The sequence below is a fragment of the Chiloscyllium punctatum genome, chromosome 4, assembly GCF_047496795.1.
Source record: "Chiloscyllium punctatum isolate Juve2018m chromosome 4, sChiPun1.3, whole genome shotgun sequence".
Taxonomy (NCBI): domain Eukaryota; kingdom Metazoa; phylum Chordata; class Chondrichthyes; order Orectolobiformes; family Hemiscylliidae; genus Chiloscyllium; species Chiloscyllium punctatum.
In genome coordinates, this window is record NC_092742.1 from 85419297 (window position 1) to 85440046 (window position 20750).

The 20750-nt window shown below is 38.9% G+C and overlaps 1 protein-coding gene across 7 annotated transcripts in view; it reads right to left on the minus strand.

Annotated features, from left to right (window-relative positions):
- Nucleotides 1-20750, minus strand: part of LOC140476499 (polypeptide N-acetylgalactosaminyltransferase 11-like) — a 48233-nt gene that overhangs the window by 22183 nt on the left and 5300 nt on the right. For all 7 annotated transcript variants that reach the window (XM_072569217.1, XM_072569216.1, XM_072569212.1 and 4 more), the window contains 6 exons: nt 19604-19853; nt 19260-19377; nt 18776-18928; nt 11321-11545; nt 6193-6297; nt 1073-1210 (listed from right to left, as the gene is read on the minus strand). In XM_072569217.1, the coding sequence (XP_072425318.1) occupies nt 1073-1210; nt 6193-6297; nt 11321-11545; nt 18776-18928; nt 19260-19377; nt 19604-19853 (989 nt within the window). The remainder of the gene's footprint in view (nt 1-1072; nt 1211-6192; nt 6298-11320; nt 11546-18775; nt 18929-19259; nt 19378-19603; nt 19854-20750) is intronic.

Here is a 20750-nt window from a genome sequence, read left to right on the forward strand (position 1 = left end):
TTTCCCCATACAAAAAGTAGCTGGTTTGACGCATTGTGTGTCCTAATCACATGTATTTGAGATTGTAAAGGATATAGTTTAAGTTGTAAAGCAATAGATTAGTTATCTTTTCTTTTTCTGCAATTTATTAAGTATATTTATTGCATTCACAATTACCTTACTTCCAATCAATGAAGAAATTTGAGAGAATTGCTTTGGTCCTGAATAGCTGTCAGTCAAGCAAATTGATCACCTTGGTAGTCTAATTAGGTATTTGGACATTTGTGACTGTGGGCTCAATTATCAGCATCCTCATTCCCTTTGTGTCAGAACCACTAGTATGAACCCATGTACCTTCAACTTGTGACATGGTAAGTTTCCAGATGGATCACTATTGTTTCTTTGACATACCTGGCCATTGGGATACCTGGACTGATTAGAGATATGGGCCAAATGCTGACAAACTAGATTAATTTAGGATATCTGGTTGGCATGGATGAAGCGATTGTCATAGAGGCGTACAGCATGGAAACAAAGTCAGCACAGTGCAGACTAGAGTTGTGCAATGTGACTATGCAGAATCTAGGCAGCTGAATTTGTGAAACTTATTTGGGAAATTCAAGATTCCAATGGCAATTCCCTTGCAACTCCTGATCTAGATCCCTTTTTTAAAAAAATCCATCAAATGCAGACCAGAGGGTTCCACTTCAGATGTTATTGAGCAAAAAAAAAGTTAACCAATTAAAATCCTAGTCTTTCAACTAACTATTGAGCTGACATCTTTCATCTCTTGGCCACTAGTATTCTCTTGCTTCTCCAGAAGCATTGTTCAAACAAAGGTTCAGCAAAACAGCTTATTTAACAGATCTACATTAGATTTTACAGACAGACACCTCATGAGTTGTTCCACTTTGTCTCCCTTGGCTTCAAATCAACACTTATTAGCAATATTACACAAGCTGGAAACAGTGGGAATCAAAAACACTGTGCCATTGCCCAGCTAGTTCATTTACACTTTGTCAATAAGCAAGAAACAAGCCACTGCATAGAAATACTGGTAAAATGAGAGTCTTTCAACTGGAAAATAACATACCCCCAGAGTCCAATGTTGTGACCCTCCACTACCATGGCATTTCATAAGACGAGGAGAGTCTGACGAATGGGTCTCAGACATATCCAAACAAAGTAGGTTGGCCAGAATAAGGTCATGTTCTTCATTGTATACCCAAACCTTTAAGAACCATCAAGAAAGATTGATAGAAAAACAAAGACACAACATCTCTATAAAATATCAAGCAGGATTTTAACAATGGGTACAGACCCAACATACCTAAAGTCATCTCATAAGATGATCTATCCATATCTAGAATCACCCTAATGAACCTTTTCTGGACGGATTCCAATGCTGGTATATTTTTCCTTAGATAAGGAGACAAACCGTTCACAGTATTCCAGCCTTGGTCTGACTACTGCCAAGTATAGTTTCAGCAAGACTTGCCTATTTTCATATACCATTCCCTTTGAAGTAAATAGGCAAATGGAATGTTGTCCTTATTTGCTGAATTTGTATACTACCTTGTGATTTATGCACAAGGATTCCCAAATCCCTCTGTGCTATAGTTTTCCGCAATATCTCCCCAGTTGTATAATATCCTCTTCCTCTATTCTGCTAAAGTAAAGAACTTCACATTTTCCCATATTACATTCCAGATGCCAATTTTCTGCCCACTCATTTAACCTGTCTGTATCTCTCTGTAGACCTATTTGTATCATTTGCAAACTTTGATATTGTACACTCACCTTCCTAAGTTATTAATTATGACATGAAGACAGGAGAAAATTATGACATAAATCCAATCAGGAGAAAGTGAGGACTGCAGATGCTGGAGAGCAGTGCTTAAAAATGTGTTGCTGGAAAAGCGCAGCAGGTCAGGCAGCAAAGGAACAGGAGAATCAACGTTTCAGGCATAAGCCTTTCTTCTGATAAAAAAGGTGGGGTGGGGGGGGGGACTTGGGGGAGGGGTGTTGGGAATACGATAGGTGGAAGGAGGTTAAGGTGAGGGTGATAGGATGGAAGGAGTGGGGGCGGAGAGCTCAAGATGATGATTTCAGGTCAAGGCGGTGCTGTGTCTGAGGGTTGGAACTGAGAAAAGGGGGGGGGGGGGGGGGGGAAAAAAAGAGGGGAAATCTGCATTCATCCCTTGTGATTAGAGGGTTCCTAGGTGGAAGAGAAGGCGCTCTTCCTCCAGGTGTTATGTTGCCATGGTCTGGCGATGGAGGAGGCCAAGGACCTGCATGTCCTTGGCAGAGTGGGAGGGGGAGTTAAAGTGTTGAGCCACGGGGTGGTTGGGTTGGTTGGTGCAGGTGTCCCAGAGGTGTTCTCTGAAACGTTCCACAAATAGGCGGCCTGTCTCCCCAATGTATAGGAGGCCACATCGGGTGCAGCGGATGCAGTAAATGATGTGTGTGGAGGTGCAGGTGAATTTGTGATGGATATGGAAGGATCCCTTGGGGCCTTGGAGGGAAGTGAAAGGGGAGGTGTGGGCGCAAGTTTTGCATTTCTTGCGGTTGCAGGGGAAGGTTCCGGGAGTGGAGGTTGGGTTGGTGGGGGGTGTGGATCTGACGAGGGAGTGGTCTTTCCGGAATGCTGACAGGGGAGGGGAGGGAAATATATCCTTGGTGGTGGGGTCTGTTTGGAGGTGGCGGAAAGGACGAAGGATGATACGATGTATCTGGAGGTTGGTTGGGTGGTAGGTGAGGACCAGTGGGGTTCTGTCCTGGTAGCGATGTGCAGGGCGGGGTTCAAGGGCGGAGGAGCGGGAAGTGGAGGAGATGGTAGAGAGCATTGTCAACCACGTCTCTGAGGGGAAATTGCAGCGAATGCAGAAACAGTGTTGTTCCCGGTGGTTGTGGACCCCGCGGAGGCTGTGAATCTGTCGGCGTGGCCTCCTATACATTGGGGAGACAGGCCGCCTACTTGCAGAATGTTTCAGAGAACACCTCTGGGACACCCACACCAACCAATCCAACCGCCCCATGGCTGAACACTAACTCCCCCTCCCACTCTGCTAAGGACATGCAGGTCCTTGGCCTCCTCCATTGCCAGACCATGGCAACATGACACCTGGAGGAAGAGCGCCTCCTCTTCCGCCTAGGAACCCTCCAACCACAAGGGATGAATGCAGATTTCCCTTCCACCCACTTTTTCTCAATCCCAACCCTCAGACTCAGCACCACCTTGACCTGCAATCTTCTTCCCGACCTCTCCGCCCCCACTCCCTCTCCGGCCTATCACCCTCACCTTAACTTCCTTCCACCTATCATATTCCCAACAACCCTCCCCCAGGCCCCTCCTCCCTACCTTTTATCCTTAGCCTGTATGGCACACCCTCCTCATTCCTGAAGAAAGGCTTATGCCCGAAACGTCGATTCTGCTGTTCCTTTGATACTGCCTGACCTGCTGCGCTTTTCCAGCAACACATTTTTAAGCATAAATCCAAATCAGCCTCTCGATCCCTGTATTTGCAACACAGTCATTTAAAACATTCAATAACCCTAATGGTTCCATCCCAGACTTTGAGTAACTGATACCTGACATCAGGGTTATAGCTTAAATAAAAAGATTTAGCAATTTGTTAATAATGCAGTAGATTTGCCAGAGCAAAGTTAAGCAACAAGGTAATATACTTAACACCTAGATTTATATCTTGCAGTCGTCTTCAATTCTCAACAGAGAAATAGACACAGTTAAGGAATAAATCAAAAGAAATAAATGAGATGTACTAATGTAGACTCCATGGCCCTTATCTTTTCAGGCATATGGGACTGTGTCTTGCTTGGTTTCCTGAAGACACCAATGTATGTAAACACTTGCCAGTAGATTCTGAGGAATATTCACTTAATACTTTTCACTGAGATACTGTTGTTCGAACTTTCAAGTAGTTGATAATAGGAGGCTAACCAAGGAGCAATCAAACTTCAAACATGTAGCTTTTGAAGGCACAATGCTCTGGCCCAATATAGTCCAAAAAAAAAGTTCAAACTTTGGGTTTTTTGTTTAAACTGGATGTATCCCTATAAGGCCCAGTTAACATTCAATATCTGTCATTTGTTTGAACATTAGATTCCTCTGGAGTCAAAAAGCACTTTTAACAAAAATCAACCTGCAATTAAACTTTCAGGCCTGGCCTCAAACTGGTCAGAAATTGTTCTTTTAAAATAAAAAACAAACTGCTTCTCACAGTCCCAAGGTCATCTTCAGTTTTCAGCTCACAGTTCATTGCTCCAAACCAAAAAAGTCTCAACAGTATATTGTAAATTATTGAGGACCCAGCACTGGTCCCTGTGAAACTCCAATAGTTCAAGGTTGTCTTCATGAAAATGCCCTCCTTATCCCAACTCGTCTTATTTCCATGTTAATATCTCAAACACCATGGGCTTTTACCTTTTTAAGTGATGTAACATGTGACACTTACCAAATGTTTCTGAAAACCTAAATTGCATAATTGTAATAAATTGTAAAATTCTATCCACTGTTTCCTCTTTTCTATCCTACTTGTTATCTCCTCAAAAACATTCTTAGAAATTTGCCAGGTATGATTTTCTCTTCTGATTCTGTTTAATCATATGTATTCTAAATGGTCTGCCATTACATTCTTTATAACAGACATTTCCAAATAAGACTTCATTTCATTTGCAGGATGAGAATTTATTGCCCATTCTAATTGCCCAGAGTACAGTTAAGAGTTAACAACATTGCTGTGCGCCTAGAGTCCCATTGTAAGCCAGACCAGTTAAGGATAACACTGGTCTTCCCTAAAAGGCTTTAGTTATCCGGATGGGTTTTTCTGACAATTGACAATGAAGTCATGGTCATCATTAGACTCTTCAATCCAGATTTTGTTTTTTTGAATTCAAATTCCACCATCTGGTGTGGTCAGATTCAAACCCAGGTCCCCTGAACATTACCTGAGTCACTGGATTAACAGTGCAGCAATAATACTACGAGGCCATCACCTACCCATCTTAAGCTAACTGACCTTCACTTCCTTTTTGGAAATCTTTCCTTTTTAAATAAAGTCTAGGATTTTTCCAAGAATCCCCGAATTTTGGATGATGACTACCAATGATCTGCAATCTTCAGTTCTTTTAATGTCCTGGAATGTATTCTCAGGACCATAACACATTGATCTTCAGGCCCATTTTACCCCTGCATTTTCAGTGATATTTATTGTATTTATTCCCTCTTCTACTGCCCACTGATTTAGTAAGTTTTGAATATCATAAAAAGGTGTTTTCCAGTGTGAATACTAATGTAAAATATTCATTCAATACCTCTAATTTTCTGATGCACTATTATTTCCCCAGCCTTATTTTCTTCGGGACCTATGCTGACTTTGACCTCTCTCTTCATTTTTATATCTTTAAAGAGCTTCTTGCTGTCCTTCTTGATATTAATTGCAATTTTACCCTCCAAGTTTATCTGCTCCCTCTTTATTTTATTTGTTGTCTTTTAAGATGTTCCAATTTTCTGGCTTCCCACTAATTATTACCATGACGAAATAAAAGCAATTTGATGTTGTCCATAATCACAACATTTCTGACACGTTCCCATTACTTCTTTAAGAATCCTACCATCTAGTTATTGTTTGAGGACGTATACACCACTAAGTAACCTCTTCAATTTTTCAGTTTAGGACACCACTTCTAAATCCTGGTTTCCTAAACTTAGATCATTCGTTTCCATTAGGCATTACCATGATCAATTAACAGAGTCGTATCTCCATCTTTTCCCAGCTTCTTGTTCATCCATCCCATTACAAACAAACCAACAAAACTAATGGAGGAAATAATGGTTCATGTCACTTTTGTAAGTAGAAGCAAAAACACCATGTCTTCCTGCAATATAAATCCTGTCAGTGTATCATAGTTTAACATTGCTTTAACTCAGAATGAACAGCTGAACCTCCCCAATGGCCAAATGTTTTCAAATTAACTTTCAAGTCACGGGGGGTGGGAAGACGGTACTTCCAGGATGCTGTCCCGGTGTTAACGTAATTAGGATTACAGGTTGACTTTAACAAAAAGGCTTGGACATTGAACTTGGAGCAAATTTCATCCTGAAGTTAGAGTTCGAAAAAATTCATGTGAACCAAGAATAATCCACCTTCATGGTAGGTTACTAGCGAAATAAACCTCAGAACAGCTGCTCACCTGATTTGAATCCGTCCAATCACATTCTTTAACAACCACTATCCCTCCTTTTTGATCAGGATATTTTTGGGCAACCAGGCATTTGCTGGTTTGTAAATTATATAGCTGCAGACACACAAAACAACAAAAATATTATTTCCACATTTAAAGGTTTCTGCAATGTAAAGCAAGAACTCATAGACAATCTAATTTGGATTGACGTGCAGCCTATATCCAAGTAAACACTGCAATTCCTAAATGACGTATCTATTTAGAAAAGATAGCTACTCCCCTATAATCTGAATTGTAAACCTCATTCGGTTATTTTATATACTGCAACAAGTGGAATGCTTGGGACCATGCCATTTCTACATAACTAAGCAACATTAGGAGGTCTAACCACAGTGAGAAAATTGGAAAATAGCATGAATTTAAACATTCAGTCAAAGCATAAAACACATGATGAATGATGAATGATATAAAATTTCTTCTAGTTATCCAAATAATATGTCAGCAGTGTTTGCATTTCCAAAATATTTAACTAAAGATATCTGAAGTTTCTGAATTAAAGCGGTTACAAAGAATCACACTTTAAAAGAAAACATATGAAGTCCATATTATTCTCCCAAACCAAATCTCCCACCTTGTCATACATCTTTCAGGAAAAGAGACCAATTACTTGACTTTCTCCACTCCTACAGTGACATGAAAATGTGTCAGAAAAAGTACATCATTAAAAGGAATATAATTTTTAATTAAAGGGCCTGATGGACAGGAGATCAGTTTTGATAAACACCTCCAAGACACAAAGAAAAATAACATCTTATTTCTGCATTCTTTTAGACAAGGTCACGGACTGTAATAACTGTTTGCTCTGGGGACTTGAACTGTATTAGCAGCGTCATTTTGAACAACAGTTAATGAAATTCATCTGTGAGCAGAAAAATATTGAAAACAATGGTAGCTAATTATTTTGGTCATCGCAATGTAAAGACTTAAAACAGCATGTTTCACAGGATCTCAATCTTCGAAAGGTTTAGGTTAAATAGGCAAATGTTGAATTAGGTGATGTATAAATGTGGTATCTTCGTAGACGTAAATCAACAAGTTCCCTTGGGAACCTGACAGTGATGCCAACTATTTAACTTCTTAACCTGAAGATTTTCCTGACAACAGTGTAAACTTAAGTGTGATTGGAATATGGTGTTCATCTCTAGTCAGGCACTCCCCGAAGTTCTACTAATTTAGCTTGTTCATTTTTTCCTCTACCAGTCTGTGTCTCCTCGAGGCTACTGCTACCTTCTTCAATGTTTACTATAATTCCAAGTTTTGTTTTGGCTGTGAACTTCAAATGTATGCCCAAGATGAAGTCATTAAATGTATGTGAAAAACAGCGAGTTCGGGAATGCTTGGGGACACATGGCCCAAACAGTTGAATTTTGCATCATGTTATGAATGCTTTAATGGTTAGCTTAGGCATATCTCCAGAAGCTAACTGTACATAAATAAACCATGGAGAATGTTGATTGAATGTATTCATATGGCTTCTAACTGAAAGCACCACAGGTATCAGCAAACAAACTGTCATGTCAAGTGTCTGGAAAAAGAAAATTCCTTTTGTTTTTAGTCAGCAAAATGATTTGATGTCTCTAGCTATACATCACTTCCAGACTTGATTAAACCCCGCTGCAAAGATGTCAATGTAAGGCCATTAACTTAGTTTGTATTTGCAGATGTTACCTGATTTTTACTGGTTTTTAACTTGAGTGGGTTATAAGTAGTTTACTATGACTTTTGGGAACATGAAAATCAAAAAAAAACTAGGGATTGTCTGAAATTTACAAAAAGCCAAGTGACTTCAGGAGAAAATGGTCTTAAATGACTTTAATTACTAATTGAAGAGATTGCTTTGGAAGGCGTGGAGTGATGAAGGTTGCTTAGCAACAGCCCCATTACATCTGGCTTATTTTTCTGCTGTATTGGTATACACTGCATAGATTATAACCAAGCAATGCCATCGTTCTCTAAAAATTAACCCTTGCAGTAGATTAGATTCCCGACAGTGTGAAAACAGCTCCTTCTGCCCAACTAGTCCACACCAACCCCCCAAAAAGAGTAACCCACCCAGACCCATTCCTCCTAACTCTACAGGCAATTTAGCATGACCAACTCACCTAACCTATACATCTTTGGACTGTGGGAGGAAACCAGAGCGCCCAGAGGAAACTCGCACAGACATGGGGAAGAACGTGCAAACTCCACCCAGTCGCCTGAGGCTGGAATCAAACCCAGGTCCCGGGCACTGTGAGGCAGAAGTGCTAACCACTCAGCCACCATGCTGCCCCTAATATCTTGATGAAATATTTCTCTAAGGATAGTTCTAGGAATTAATATCTCCAATCTCCTCAAACCAAACTGTTAACTTAATCTTGAGCCCCATAATCCAACTTGCTACCCGGACTGATTTTCCATTGTTTTCTAGCTGACAGCAATGTGATCTTATTGTTAAGGAACAGCCTTTTTAAGCTTAAGACTCCCACAAAGCAGTGTGTCTCAACTCTGTCTCTATAAAATTGTGTGGATGTGTTAGGATTAAAAGAGAAATGTAGTTAATTATCAAGCTGCCATGCAGAATTAACCAATATGCTACATCTTTAAAGCATAGGGTTATTTCTGATAAAAGAGTTATGTTTGAATTTATTGAAGAAAACATCAAGATAAGGAAAAACAAATGGACCATTTTTGTTGGCAAAGACAGACTTTATGCAGTTTATGGGCAGTAGAGCTTGGTTTCCAGTGCACTCCTGTAGTCAAAATCATAACAATTCCTACTTGGGGAGGTCATTCAAAAAGAATGACCAGCTGGGAGGTACCGCTGTTAGACTGGGGTGTATAAAGTTAAAAACTCAAATCACAAAAAAAAAAATTTTTTTTACATGGAAGAAGTGAAACTAACATGAAACTTAAACAAGCAATCAAGGTATTTTTCAATGTGTAATTTCAGTTACAGCACACTGTAAACTTTTGCTATAAATTCTGTGTCTTATAATAGTTTACTCCACAATCACCTGATGCAGGAAACTGCTCCAAAAGCTAGCACTTCCACTTAAACCTATTGGACTATAAACCTGGTGTGGTGTGGTTTTTAAACTTTGGAGGTATACAGCAACCTAGCTGAACTTAAAGTCTACCTGCACAGATAAATGCAGCCTTCACTTTGGTTACAAACAATGTTGGTTTTTGTGAATTGCAGATTCCCACATAAAAGAAAATTTGCTGTGTATTGTACAAGTTAAAAGCATGGCCACACTACCTAATCTTCATACTTAGTTGTGGGAGGAAACCTACATAGAGCCAGGGAGAACATGTAAACTCCACCCAGACAGAACTTCTACTAGAGGCTGGAATCAAAGCCAGGACGCTGGTGCTGGGAGGTAGTGCAATTTTATTAAAGAGTTTTATTTCTCTTCCTTACATTATATGAAAAAGGAATTTTATTGGTTTTGTTTTTCGTACATTTAAAGTGTTGAGTAGGTATACTTAAACTGAGATTTTTGTTTGTGTTTACATAGGGTACTGCTATTGTAAGTCAGAATTACTATACAATTGGTTTCATTGTATCCAAACAGCCTAATTGAGGAAAAAAAAAGGGAAACAGTTATAGGGAAGAATGACTAACTATTTGAATGATGTCTAATTAAAAAAATATGAAGGATGAAGGTATAACAGGTGTAGTAACCTTGACATTAATAAAATAGTTCACACACAGGACCAACAGCACTTTAATATCATCCCTTCAACCAATGAAGAATCAAAATTAGACATCCACTCTCCAGCAAATGATTGTGGTATTAAATCCTGCTTTATCCCAGTATAATCATGATAATAGTCTAAATCAGAAAACCAACATCCATTAGTATTGTGTTACAGACAATTTTGGGAATAATAAACACTTAGTAACAATGGGGGAGAAACCTCAACAGGTCTGGATTTAAAAGTCTGTTTTAAAACAAAGAAAAACATTAAATGTTGAGTCCCGAGTGAGTGACTGAAACTTTTTCCAAATAGTCTAAAGCCAGTATTTTCCACTGCACCTATAAATAGGAACAATATTATCCCATATTCAAAACAATAAAAAAAACTGTACAGAATAATACAAGTGAGAAAGCTCAGTCAGGTAAAACTAAATCTGAACTTTCCCCTTCCTGAAAGTGTATGGATAAACAGACAGGAGAAAGAGAACTTCAACATCAAGGAGGGAAGAGGAAACAGATTTTCTTTCAAGGTTTAAATTTTTTTAAATCCTCTTTAATACCAAGTCAGCTTTCCTCATCTCCATCATAAAGCTTGTTCAACTTATAAAATCAGAGCAAGTATGGACAACTAAGAGATGTTTTCAAAGTGTTAGCCTGATTACATGTTCCACAGCTTTCACCTTTGAATTGTAATTAAATATGCAGAGACATGTTATGTGCTAGGTGCCTTTTCAAGGAAAGGGGATGTAACAATGCCTTATTCCAAAGTGTTCACGCTATGTTCAATTGGATATGGTTAAATACATCAGAGTTCTTTACCAAGGCATAACACTGGCTTCCTTAGTAAGCCTTCATTGCATACAGCTTAAGTATAACAGTGACGTGAGGGCTCAGATATACCGGTTACTGACAGATTCTGTTATGGCATTGACACAAATAGTATGCTGGGAGTTAAAACATTCTGCATTGCCTTTGCATTTGAAGTTAAGATAACAATTCAGCATCAGCAAGATCAGCAGCCAAGTCCGAGAAAGCAGGTGAAGATCCACAAGAGGCAGAGGAAAATGAAGAGACCCTAGAATCTACAGACCTCGTTTGTTTTCTAGTTTGGTTGCTTGCTTAAAAGCAAATTGAAATCTTAGTCTGAATAGTTTTATAGCCTTTTTCCAAATCACCTCCAAAGAAACTGATTCAGAGATTTAAAAAAAAAGTGAAATGGAATAAGCAACTCACTGAGCAAGCAACCAAACTAAGTTGAACATTTTGGATCTTGTTCCCATTTCCCTAGTTGCAGCGGATTCTACAGAAAATACACAGGAATGTATCATATTAGAGAAGCATCTGAAAAGTCAAAAGTTTTATTTATAAATTAACTGAGGTCTGTTGAATCTTACCCTTCCCCGCTGTAGTATTTTAGACCGTTTAGGATTTTTGTTCATGAATAGTGGCGGTTGCATTCTGGCTTTTCCATTTAGTCCATTAATTTTCATCTCTGGATATACATTGTCCAGGTACCACTTGAAAGATGTGCAGTTCAGTTTCTTTCTCAGTTCCAAGCGCTCACTAATGTCACCATAATTTTGTTTCCGCAAATCAGGTCTTAAGGATAAGTATTGTTCCTGAAAATGGAAAATAACTTATGCATTTTATAAGTGAACAGACAGTGTTAACAAATCAAAAGGTGCTGGTTAGAGATGTACAACATGGAAACAGACTTTGGTCCAACCCGCCCATGCCGACCAGATATCCAAACCCAATCTAGTCCCACCTACCAGCACCTGGCCCATATCTCTCCAAACCCCATCTATTCATATACCCACCCAAATGCCTCAAATGTTGCAATTGTACCAGCCTCCACCACTTCCTCTGGCAGTTCATTCTATACATGCACCACCCACTGCATGAAAACATTGCCCCATAGGTCCCTTTTAAATATTTCCCCTCTCACCCTAAACTTATACCCTTTAGTTCTGGACTGCCAAACCCCAGGAAAAAGACCTGTCTATTTATCCTATCCATGCCCCTCAATTTTGTAAACCTCTAAGGTCACCCCTCTGCCTCTGACGCTCCAGGGAAAACAGCCCCAGCCTGTTAAGCCTCTCCCTATGCTCAAATCCTCCAACCTTGGCAACATCCTTGTTAATCTTTTCTGAACCCTTTCACAACATCTTTCCGATAGGAAGACGACCAGAATTGCACAAAATATTCCAACAGTGGCCTAACTAAATGTCCTGTACAACTGCAACATGACCTCCCAACTCCTGTACTCAATACTCTGACCAATAAAGGAAAGCATACCAAACACCTTCTTCACTATCCTATCTACCTGCGACTCCACTTTCAAGGAGCTATGAACCTGCACTCCAAGGTCTCTTTGTTCAGCAACACGCCCTAGGACCTTACCATTAAGGTGTACAAGTCCTGTTAAGATTGGCTTTCCCAAAATGCATTTATCGGAATTAAACTTCATCTGCCACTTCTCAGCCCATTGGCCATCTGGTTGTAATCAGAGGTAACCCTCTTCGCTGTCCACTACACCTCCAGTTTTGGTGTCATCTGCAAACTTACTAACTGTACCTCTTATGCTTGCATCCAAATCATTTATGTCAATGACAAAAATGAGAGGGCCCAGCACTGATTCACTGGTCACAGGCCTCCAGTCTGAAAAACAACCCTCCACCACCCTTTGTCTTCTACCTTTGAGCCAGTTCTGTATCCAAATGGCTAGTTCTCCCTGTATTCCATGAGATCTAACCTTACTAAATCAATCAGTCTCCCATGGGGAACCCTATCGAACACCTTACTGAACTCCACATAGATCACATCACTGTCCTCAATCCTTTGAGGTCTTTTTTGTAGTAAAAAGTTTGAGACATGATTTCCCACATACAAAGCCATGTTGACTATCCCTAAATCAGTCCTTGTTTTTCCAAATACGTGTACATCCTATCCCTCAGGATTCCCTCCAACAACATCAAGCTCACTGGTCTATCATTCCCTGACTTGTCCTTACCACCTTTCTTAAAAGAGTGGCACCACATTAGCCAACCCCCACTCTTCCAGCATCTCACCTGTGACTATTGATGGTACAAATATCTCAGCAAGAGGCCCAGCAATCACTTCTCTAGCTTTCCACAGTTCTAGGGTACACCTGATCAGGTCCTGGAGATTTATCCATCTTTATGCATTTCAAGACATCCAGCACTTCCTCATCTGTAATTTGGACTTTTTGCAAGGTGTCACCATCTATTTCCCTGCAGTCTATGTCTTCCATATGCTTTTCCACAGTAAATACTGATGCAAAATACTCATTTCGCATCTCCCCCATCTCTTGCAGCTCCACACAAAAGACCACCTTGATCTTTGAGGGGCCCCTATTTGCTCCATAAGACCATAAGACATAGGAGTGGAAGTAAGGCCATTCGGCCCATCGAGTCCACTCCGCCATTCAATCATGGCTGATGCGCATTTCAGCTCCACTTGCCAGCGTTCTCCCCGTAGCCCTTAATTCCTCTAGACAACAAGAACCTATCAATCTCGGCCTTGAAGACATTTAGCGTCCCGGCTTCCACTGCACTCCGTGGCAATGAATTCCACAGGCCCACCACTCTCTGGCTGAAGAAATGTCTCCGCATTTCCGTTCTGAAATGACCCCCTCTAATTCTAAGGCTATGTCCACGGGTCCTAGTCTCTAGTTACCCTAGTTACCCTTCTGTCCTTAATGTATTTGGACAAATACATTAGATTCACCTTAATTCTATTCACTAAAGCTATGTCATGAGCCTCTTTTTGCCCTCCTGATGTCCCTCTTAAGCGTACTCCTACTGCCTTTATACTGTAAAGATTCACTTGATCTATCCTGACTATACCTTAGATATTCTTGTATCCAGGGAATGTCCTTACAATTCATTTCACAACCTCTCCAACAAAAGCTACATGAAATTCATGTTACTTGTAATTAAAGTTTGTAATAAAGCATTATATTCAAATTTGGTTTCCATTTATGACCTCCATCTGAGACGGAATTTAAAAGGTAAGTCAAGAACTGGTCAAAGCCTCTGGCTTCCTTCAATTCTAAAAGCTCCATGTAATATGTCAACAGCACCCATCATGCTTTAGTACTATTTCGGTAGTTAGGTAGGTTGGACGGATGGATGGACTAATGATCAATTGCTTATATTTTGTGCAATATACCCTTGTAACATACAGGGGGGAAAAAAAAAGGACAATACATTGCAAAAATTTTAAGACATTGCATGCACAGGCCAAGGAAATGAACTTGGGGGAATTAGTCTCATGAAAAAAAAAATTAATAAGTTTAAGCAGATATCTTGGGTTTTACACTTAAACCAATTCAGTTCATCGCTACAAAATAAAGTTAAAACAAAATTGTGTTAGAAATAAATTCATGGATTTTATTGTCTTTATTATTAGGAAGCTGCCAAGATTGATCCCAGTTAGTGACATAGCTATGGTGACAGCAGTACCAGCTGCTTGGACAAGTCATCCAAAACTGGATGGTCATGAAACCAAAAGTTTAGGTTGTAAAATCACTATACCAAAAAAAAATCCCAGCTAGAAATACCTGTTGTTGGGTAAGGATGTCAGATCATGCTTGCTTATATCACAAGCTATAGCTTCAGACTACAGGATGATTGTTATCCACCCAGTCAAGTGGACAATGTTAATACCTTAAATCAAAATCTATTTTCAGCTCTTTTTAAATTTAAGTGCAAAAAAATGCTAAGCCATAAAATTCTTCTACTTATTCCATAAATAGAAAATTTCAAGTCTGCTAGTCATCCTATTGGCATGCAAATATTATTCCATGAACACATCTAATGAAAACTTTGAGATATTAATTTATTAGTGACTTAAACCAACAAATTTTGTTCATCCAGGTTACGGTTGACTAGTTGAGATGGAGAGGTAATCTGTCCGACAATTTAAATACAAACAAAGAAACCTTGCACATTGATTATTGCTCAGTCACATGTGGTCATTTTATTAAACATTAGTGTTACTGGTTAGTAGCAGCTTGGGAGCAGATACTTTCTGTAGAATTTCTCATCCCATAGGATTATAAAATCTTGTCCAACCATGCACAGGTAGAACATCAGCTTGGTTCAAACAATATTTGTTGATCTTTCTAAAGTGAAATACACAACTTCAGATTTAAAAAAGGATAATGCATGTTAGATTAAAGGTATTGCTAACCTAAAATCAAAAAAAATAATAAGTTATAGCAAGTTATGATTACACAATTTGGCCAGTAGATCAAATAGGAAACCTTATTCTAGCTGAAATTTTGATTTTGCTCTCAGGGTGGTTTCCTATGGTCAGGATTTCAAACAGCTCATTTGGTCTGAAATTATTCAATAAAAAAAGAATCTTAAATGACATTTGTCTTTTATTAATATATAAGTACCAGAACAAAAATCATAGGAAACTGAAGATTTAGGAAAACCATGCCTACTCTTAAGACAAAACTACTGTTAAAGACACTTGAAACAGTTCATACATCATACAGTTCACATTTTACATCTGGCTTCTTAGCAACTGAAATAGTAATTGTTATTAGAAGAATGTAAATAAGTCAAAAAAGGTATTGTGCTCATATCTTTGATACTGAAATAATCAATGTCGTTTCTGATGTGTAATATATCAGAAAAGACTGACTAAATAGAATACAAATCTGATCATAATTATGAGCACTAAGATGATTAAGTTTTGGGTCAGTCTAATTTTTAAAATTAGAAGAATGAAAAAAGGGTCATGTCACAGCTTCTAAAGTCCACCTGACAAGCCTGGGTTTTTCCTAGGCGATTAAAAGGGGGCATCGATCATTTGACTGGGAAAAAAAACACCACAGATCGGGCAGCATCTGAGGAGCAGGAGAAGTCATTTCAGGCATAAGCCCTTTATCAGAAAGGCCTGAGGGCTTATGCCCAAAATGTCAATGTTTCTGCTCAAATGTTGCCTGACCTGCTGTGCTTTGCCAGCACCACACTTTTGATAGTATTTTGTAAGCAGGTACACTAAGTTTCCCATTTACTTGCTAGAGAGGTGGCATCTCAAATGCTGATTTATCCTTATTACCATAAAAAGCCCACAAAAAATTCATGTTATGGAGTTTGGGAATACCTTTGACCATGCCAAAGAGGCTAGGCCAGTCTGTCTATCAAGATCTGGGCAAAGTATGACAGTTATAGTCAGCAAAATGTGCTCACCACACGAGAATGCAGAAGAGGGCTCATGCTTTGAGTAAGATTACCAAGAGTGCTAGAAGAATCATCTCAAGTTAAAAAAATCTTAACTAAGGAGACAGTTGGAAGCTGAGATATAGAAAAGAAATAAGCCCTCAGGAGCCAAGAATCGTTTTAGACTGGTCTCTGGAGATTTGTAAAGTACATCTGTAATGTGATTGTTGTTGTGCTAAGAAAAACAAGAATGTTGTGTTGCAATTTGGTTTAGAATGCAACCTAGCTATGAAAGATAGTGATTTGATTAGTCAATAGTGCTTTGACTTGTTATAGTAGCAATCTTTTAAAAAAAAATCCAAGTTTATTTTCTTTTTAAAGTATGCAGTTATTGGCCTCTACAGAGGTTATAACAAATTTACATGGCCAGTGAGCATGGAAGGAATTCTACAGATTCGGTCAAAAGTTATCTTGAGACATTTAAAACAGCCTGGGCTGATCACATGATCTTCTCAATGCTTCTGAACCCCCTACATTGTATAGGTAATACAGCTAAAGCCGAAAAGCAGCTTAGCGACAAGCCATCTGCCTCCTGCTAACTCTGGGAGAAAATAAAAACCTCAATTCATGTTATAACAAACACTAAATGCTCCTACTCTCTCTCCACAATGGAAATTGATTGCCAGTTTGGCATCACTCCTTTCAACTGAGATGACCCCTCAGGGCCTGATGTGCCTGTTTGTCACATGACAAATCAGCTTGCTGAATTGCCAATATCTAAAATTTGGGGAGTTCAAGTCAGTTGCTGTTTTCTTTTTAGAAAGACAGCAGGATTCCAGTTGATGGAAACAGTCTGCCTTGGACCCTCCTCTTGACTCCAATTGGATTGCTGCTTATACTTTGTAATAGGGAATTACTGGGCCCAGCTCATGTAGGAAACAATTTGACACAGACATCTGAAACGTTGTGAACTACTACATCAGTTTATATCCTGTCCTCCTTGAGATTCAAGTGCTCATGTGGTCAGAGTAGCCATTCCCACACATTTTATAAAAATGTTTCACATCAACCTCATTAGATTTTTTTTCCCTGCGAGTTTATTTCAAAAACTCTGGAATCCAAAACTAGGGTTTGTAAACACCCTAACGCCTACTTCAGTAAAAAAACCATGCAATAATTCACAGGTGTAGCTGCCTGAGTGACTGGAGGCCATTGTTCAGTGATGTACCACAAGGATCAGTACTGTGACCCTTATTGCTTGTTAGATACATAAATGATACAGAAGGAAATGTGGAGGCAAGTGTTTGCAGATGACACCAAGATTGCTCTCATGGTTAATAGCAAAGATGATGGTCATAGGTTACAGGAAGATATAGATGAGTTGGTCAGATGGACAGTCCAGTGAGACATTGTGTTTAACCCTGATAAATGCAAGGTAATGCACTTTGAGGAAACAAGATGGAGTATTTAACAAATGCCAGGACACGAAGCTTAGAGGAACAATGAAATATTGGGTAATTATTCTAGATTCCAGAGTCAGCAGAGCAGGTGAATAAACTTGTACTGTGCCACAACTAATGAAAGCAAGAACAAAGGTGAATGTATGAGTTGTACATTGGCAGTGTCACAACTCTACTATTGCGTGCAATTCTGATCACCTCACTACAGAAAAAGGTGATAATAACACTAGTGGTACTGAGGAAGTTCACCAGGATAGGAAAACAAAACCATAAGGAAAGACTAGTTAAGCCTGGACTCCGTTCTTCTGAGCAAAGACAGAAGGATCATGGTTGAGATGTAACAAGATTGAGGGGTATGGACAAGGTCCAGAGGCAGCTGATTCATTTGGTGGAGGGGTCCATAAGGACAAACTTTTAGGGTAAGGTGCAGAAGATTCAGAGAAGATTAGGAAAAACATTTTCACTCAGCTGGTGGAAATCTGTAATGCACTGCCAGCAAAGTTACGTGGAAGCTGGAAACCTTACAACCTAAATATTTGGTTGATCATTTCAATCTTGTAACATTCAAAGGACGGTCAAGTGCAGGAAGTCGGGATTAGTGCATTTTTAGTGGTAGTGATGTCTGTGCAGACTTGATGGAATGCTGATGACACCTAGCATTACTTGAAGACCTGCTCAATTTGTGTTAATCTACCTATTCTCATCCTAAAAGTATTAAATATCTTAATTGTAGAGAAGTTTTCCCCAATCTGAACCTCTGTCAATCAACAACTTAAATATTCTCTTTGGTAACATCTAGCTTGTCCAGAATCCTAGAAAAAAACCATAAATCTAGTCCTTGCTAGCTATCTGGACACCAAATATTAAATTAACTACTTAATCTTGGGTTTAAACTCAACCACCTTAAGTTCCTTACTAAAATTACTATAAGAACAGCTCACTAAACTTGAACCCTTTAGCCCTTCTTTCAAAAATAAAAGAGGGAAAAACATTCAAGCTCTCCTTTTCACTTAAAACCTTCAACCTTCCAGGGTTGATAAAGTTCCTTACATATTTGAAACAATTTTAAAAAAAAGTGTTACTGCTAAAAAAAAAAGGTGCTGGCCATAGATGTTTGCCAGGTCCAATTTAAATGTTTCTTGTACCCTTCGTTAGAAATAACAAGAAATTCCCCTTGTAAAATATATACCTTATATTCATCCATCCAGACATGAGAAAGACGCAGAGAATTGTATGCCATGGTATCCACTCCTCCTGGTGAGCCATATGGTCGCCATTTGCGGAATATATGCCCAACACGAGAACATGGGACTATTTTCAGCTGCCCACCACACATCCAAATCTGAGCCAAAAGGAATAAAGTTTAGCATAGAAAAGTATTTAAAATGATATTTTCAAAAACAAAACACACCAGGTATTTGGAGGTTTATACTTTTAAAGCCAGTTGCAACCAGATAGCTAATTTGTCAAACACAATTTCTACAAGTTAAATGATAAATCAATAAGAGTGTTTACTGATCTGACCAAGCCAAAAACAATCTAAGTCACTTTGAATATTTTGTGCAAGTCGAAGGATAAAAGTCAAGAATGGAAAGTCAATTTGAAATGAGAATTAGTTGTTGCATGATTAAAAAAATCATTTCTTTAAATTAGCAGGCAGCAAGGAAAGTTACCCTAAAGGAGATTTCCAGGTTTTCTCCTCCCCATATATCCATGCCACTGTCATACTGTCCCAGTTTATTGAAGTAATCCCGATTAATGGCAAACAATCCTCCAGCCATTGTAGGTGATCTGAATGAAGGAATGCAAAGAATACAGTCTAACCACATGCTAAATTGCAATAACCTCCAAACGTTTAGACCTACAGAAAGTAATTTTTTAGTTGGAGGACTACTCGGCAGTGAGCAAATGTTCATCTTACAGTTTTTTGGCATGTGGTAATCTGTATATTTCTATACAACAGTTTTAGATCAATCCTCCCTTAAAAAAAATGAAGCAAATATTACTGGATTAGTACTTGAATGGTTCAGTTGCTCCTTCTGGTCCATTCAGCAGTGAGACAGGCACAGGATCCCACTTGAAGTGCAGACCCCAGTTAAACCCTCCTCTCACGATTGGAGAAGAACTGTAGATTAGTGTGTCAGCATTGATGATATCAATCAGTGGGCAGACTACAGAGTGGTGATCTTCCTTAATTAGAGTCAGGAGAGGCTGCAGCCACATTTCGTTTACTTCACAATGACTATCGAGGAACACTAGTACATCACCTGGGAAAAAAAAAATGAAAAATCATGTTTTAAAATCCAAGCTAAAAGTCAAATAAAGGAAATTTGAACAAAGACAAATTCAGAACAATAGTTCAAGCTAAACCACAAATGAATAAAAAGTAGTTTGACCTATGGCAAATAGGCACACCCTCTACTTCACCTGATGAAGGAGAAGGCTCCAAAAGCTTGTGGTTTCAAATAAACTTGTTGGACTATAACCTGATATTGTATGACTCCTAACAATGGTAAATAGAATTGTTGTGCAGAAGGTTATTTCCACACTAAGCAATAAACCTAGAGGAAAGTGGTTGGTATGCTGATGAATAAGGAAAACAACCATGGACTAAAACTCTACTTCTACATTGCATACTGAAGAAGGAGTGAAAAAGTAGTGATCAGGTTCTCTGGGAACCTGCTCTTTCATCAGCACAGAGGTCCAACTACAAAACTGGAGAATACACCCCTGAAAAAAAAAGGACAGTTTTTTGAAAAGGAACATTTAATTTGTTACTTGACATTTTTAAAATTAGCACTTTCCCTTCAAAGTGAATCCATGTAAAAGCTGATGCAAGTGCTGAGGGAATCAACTCAAGATTCCCAGGCGAATCTTCAATGTGAACTGCTAGAAGTCCATTCAGGTATATGAAACTTCCAGATGATTTGAATACAAAAATGAACTTCCCAGGATTGCGATGTTGTTGTATCCCCTAGTTGCAGTAAACTCAGTGCTTGCCAATAAATTACATCTGCCTTCACAGGTACTGATGTGCAGAAGGAATAGATGCAGCTATTTGCAAGCAGATGTTTCTGAACAACTCAATAGCTATTTTAGGTAAAACAAAAAATCTTAGTGTGTGGCTGACAATCTTATTTAAATAGTTGGCAGCTAATGATGAA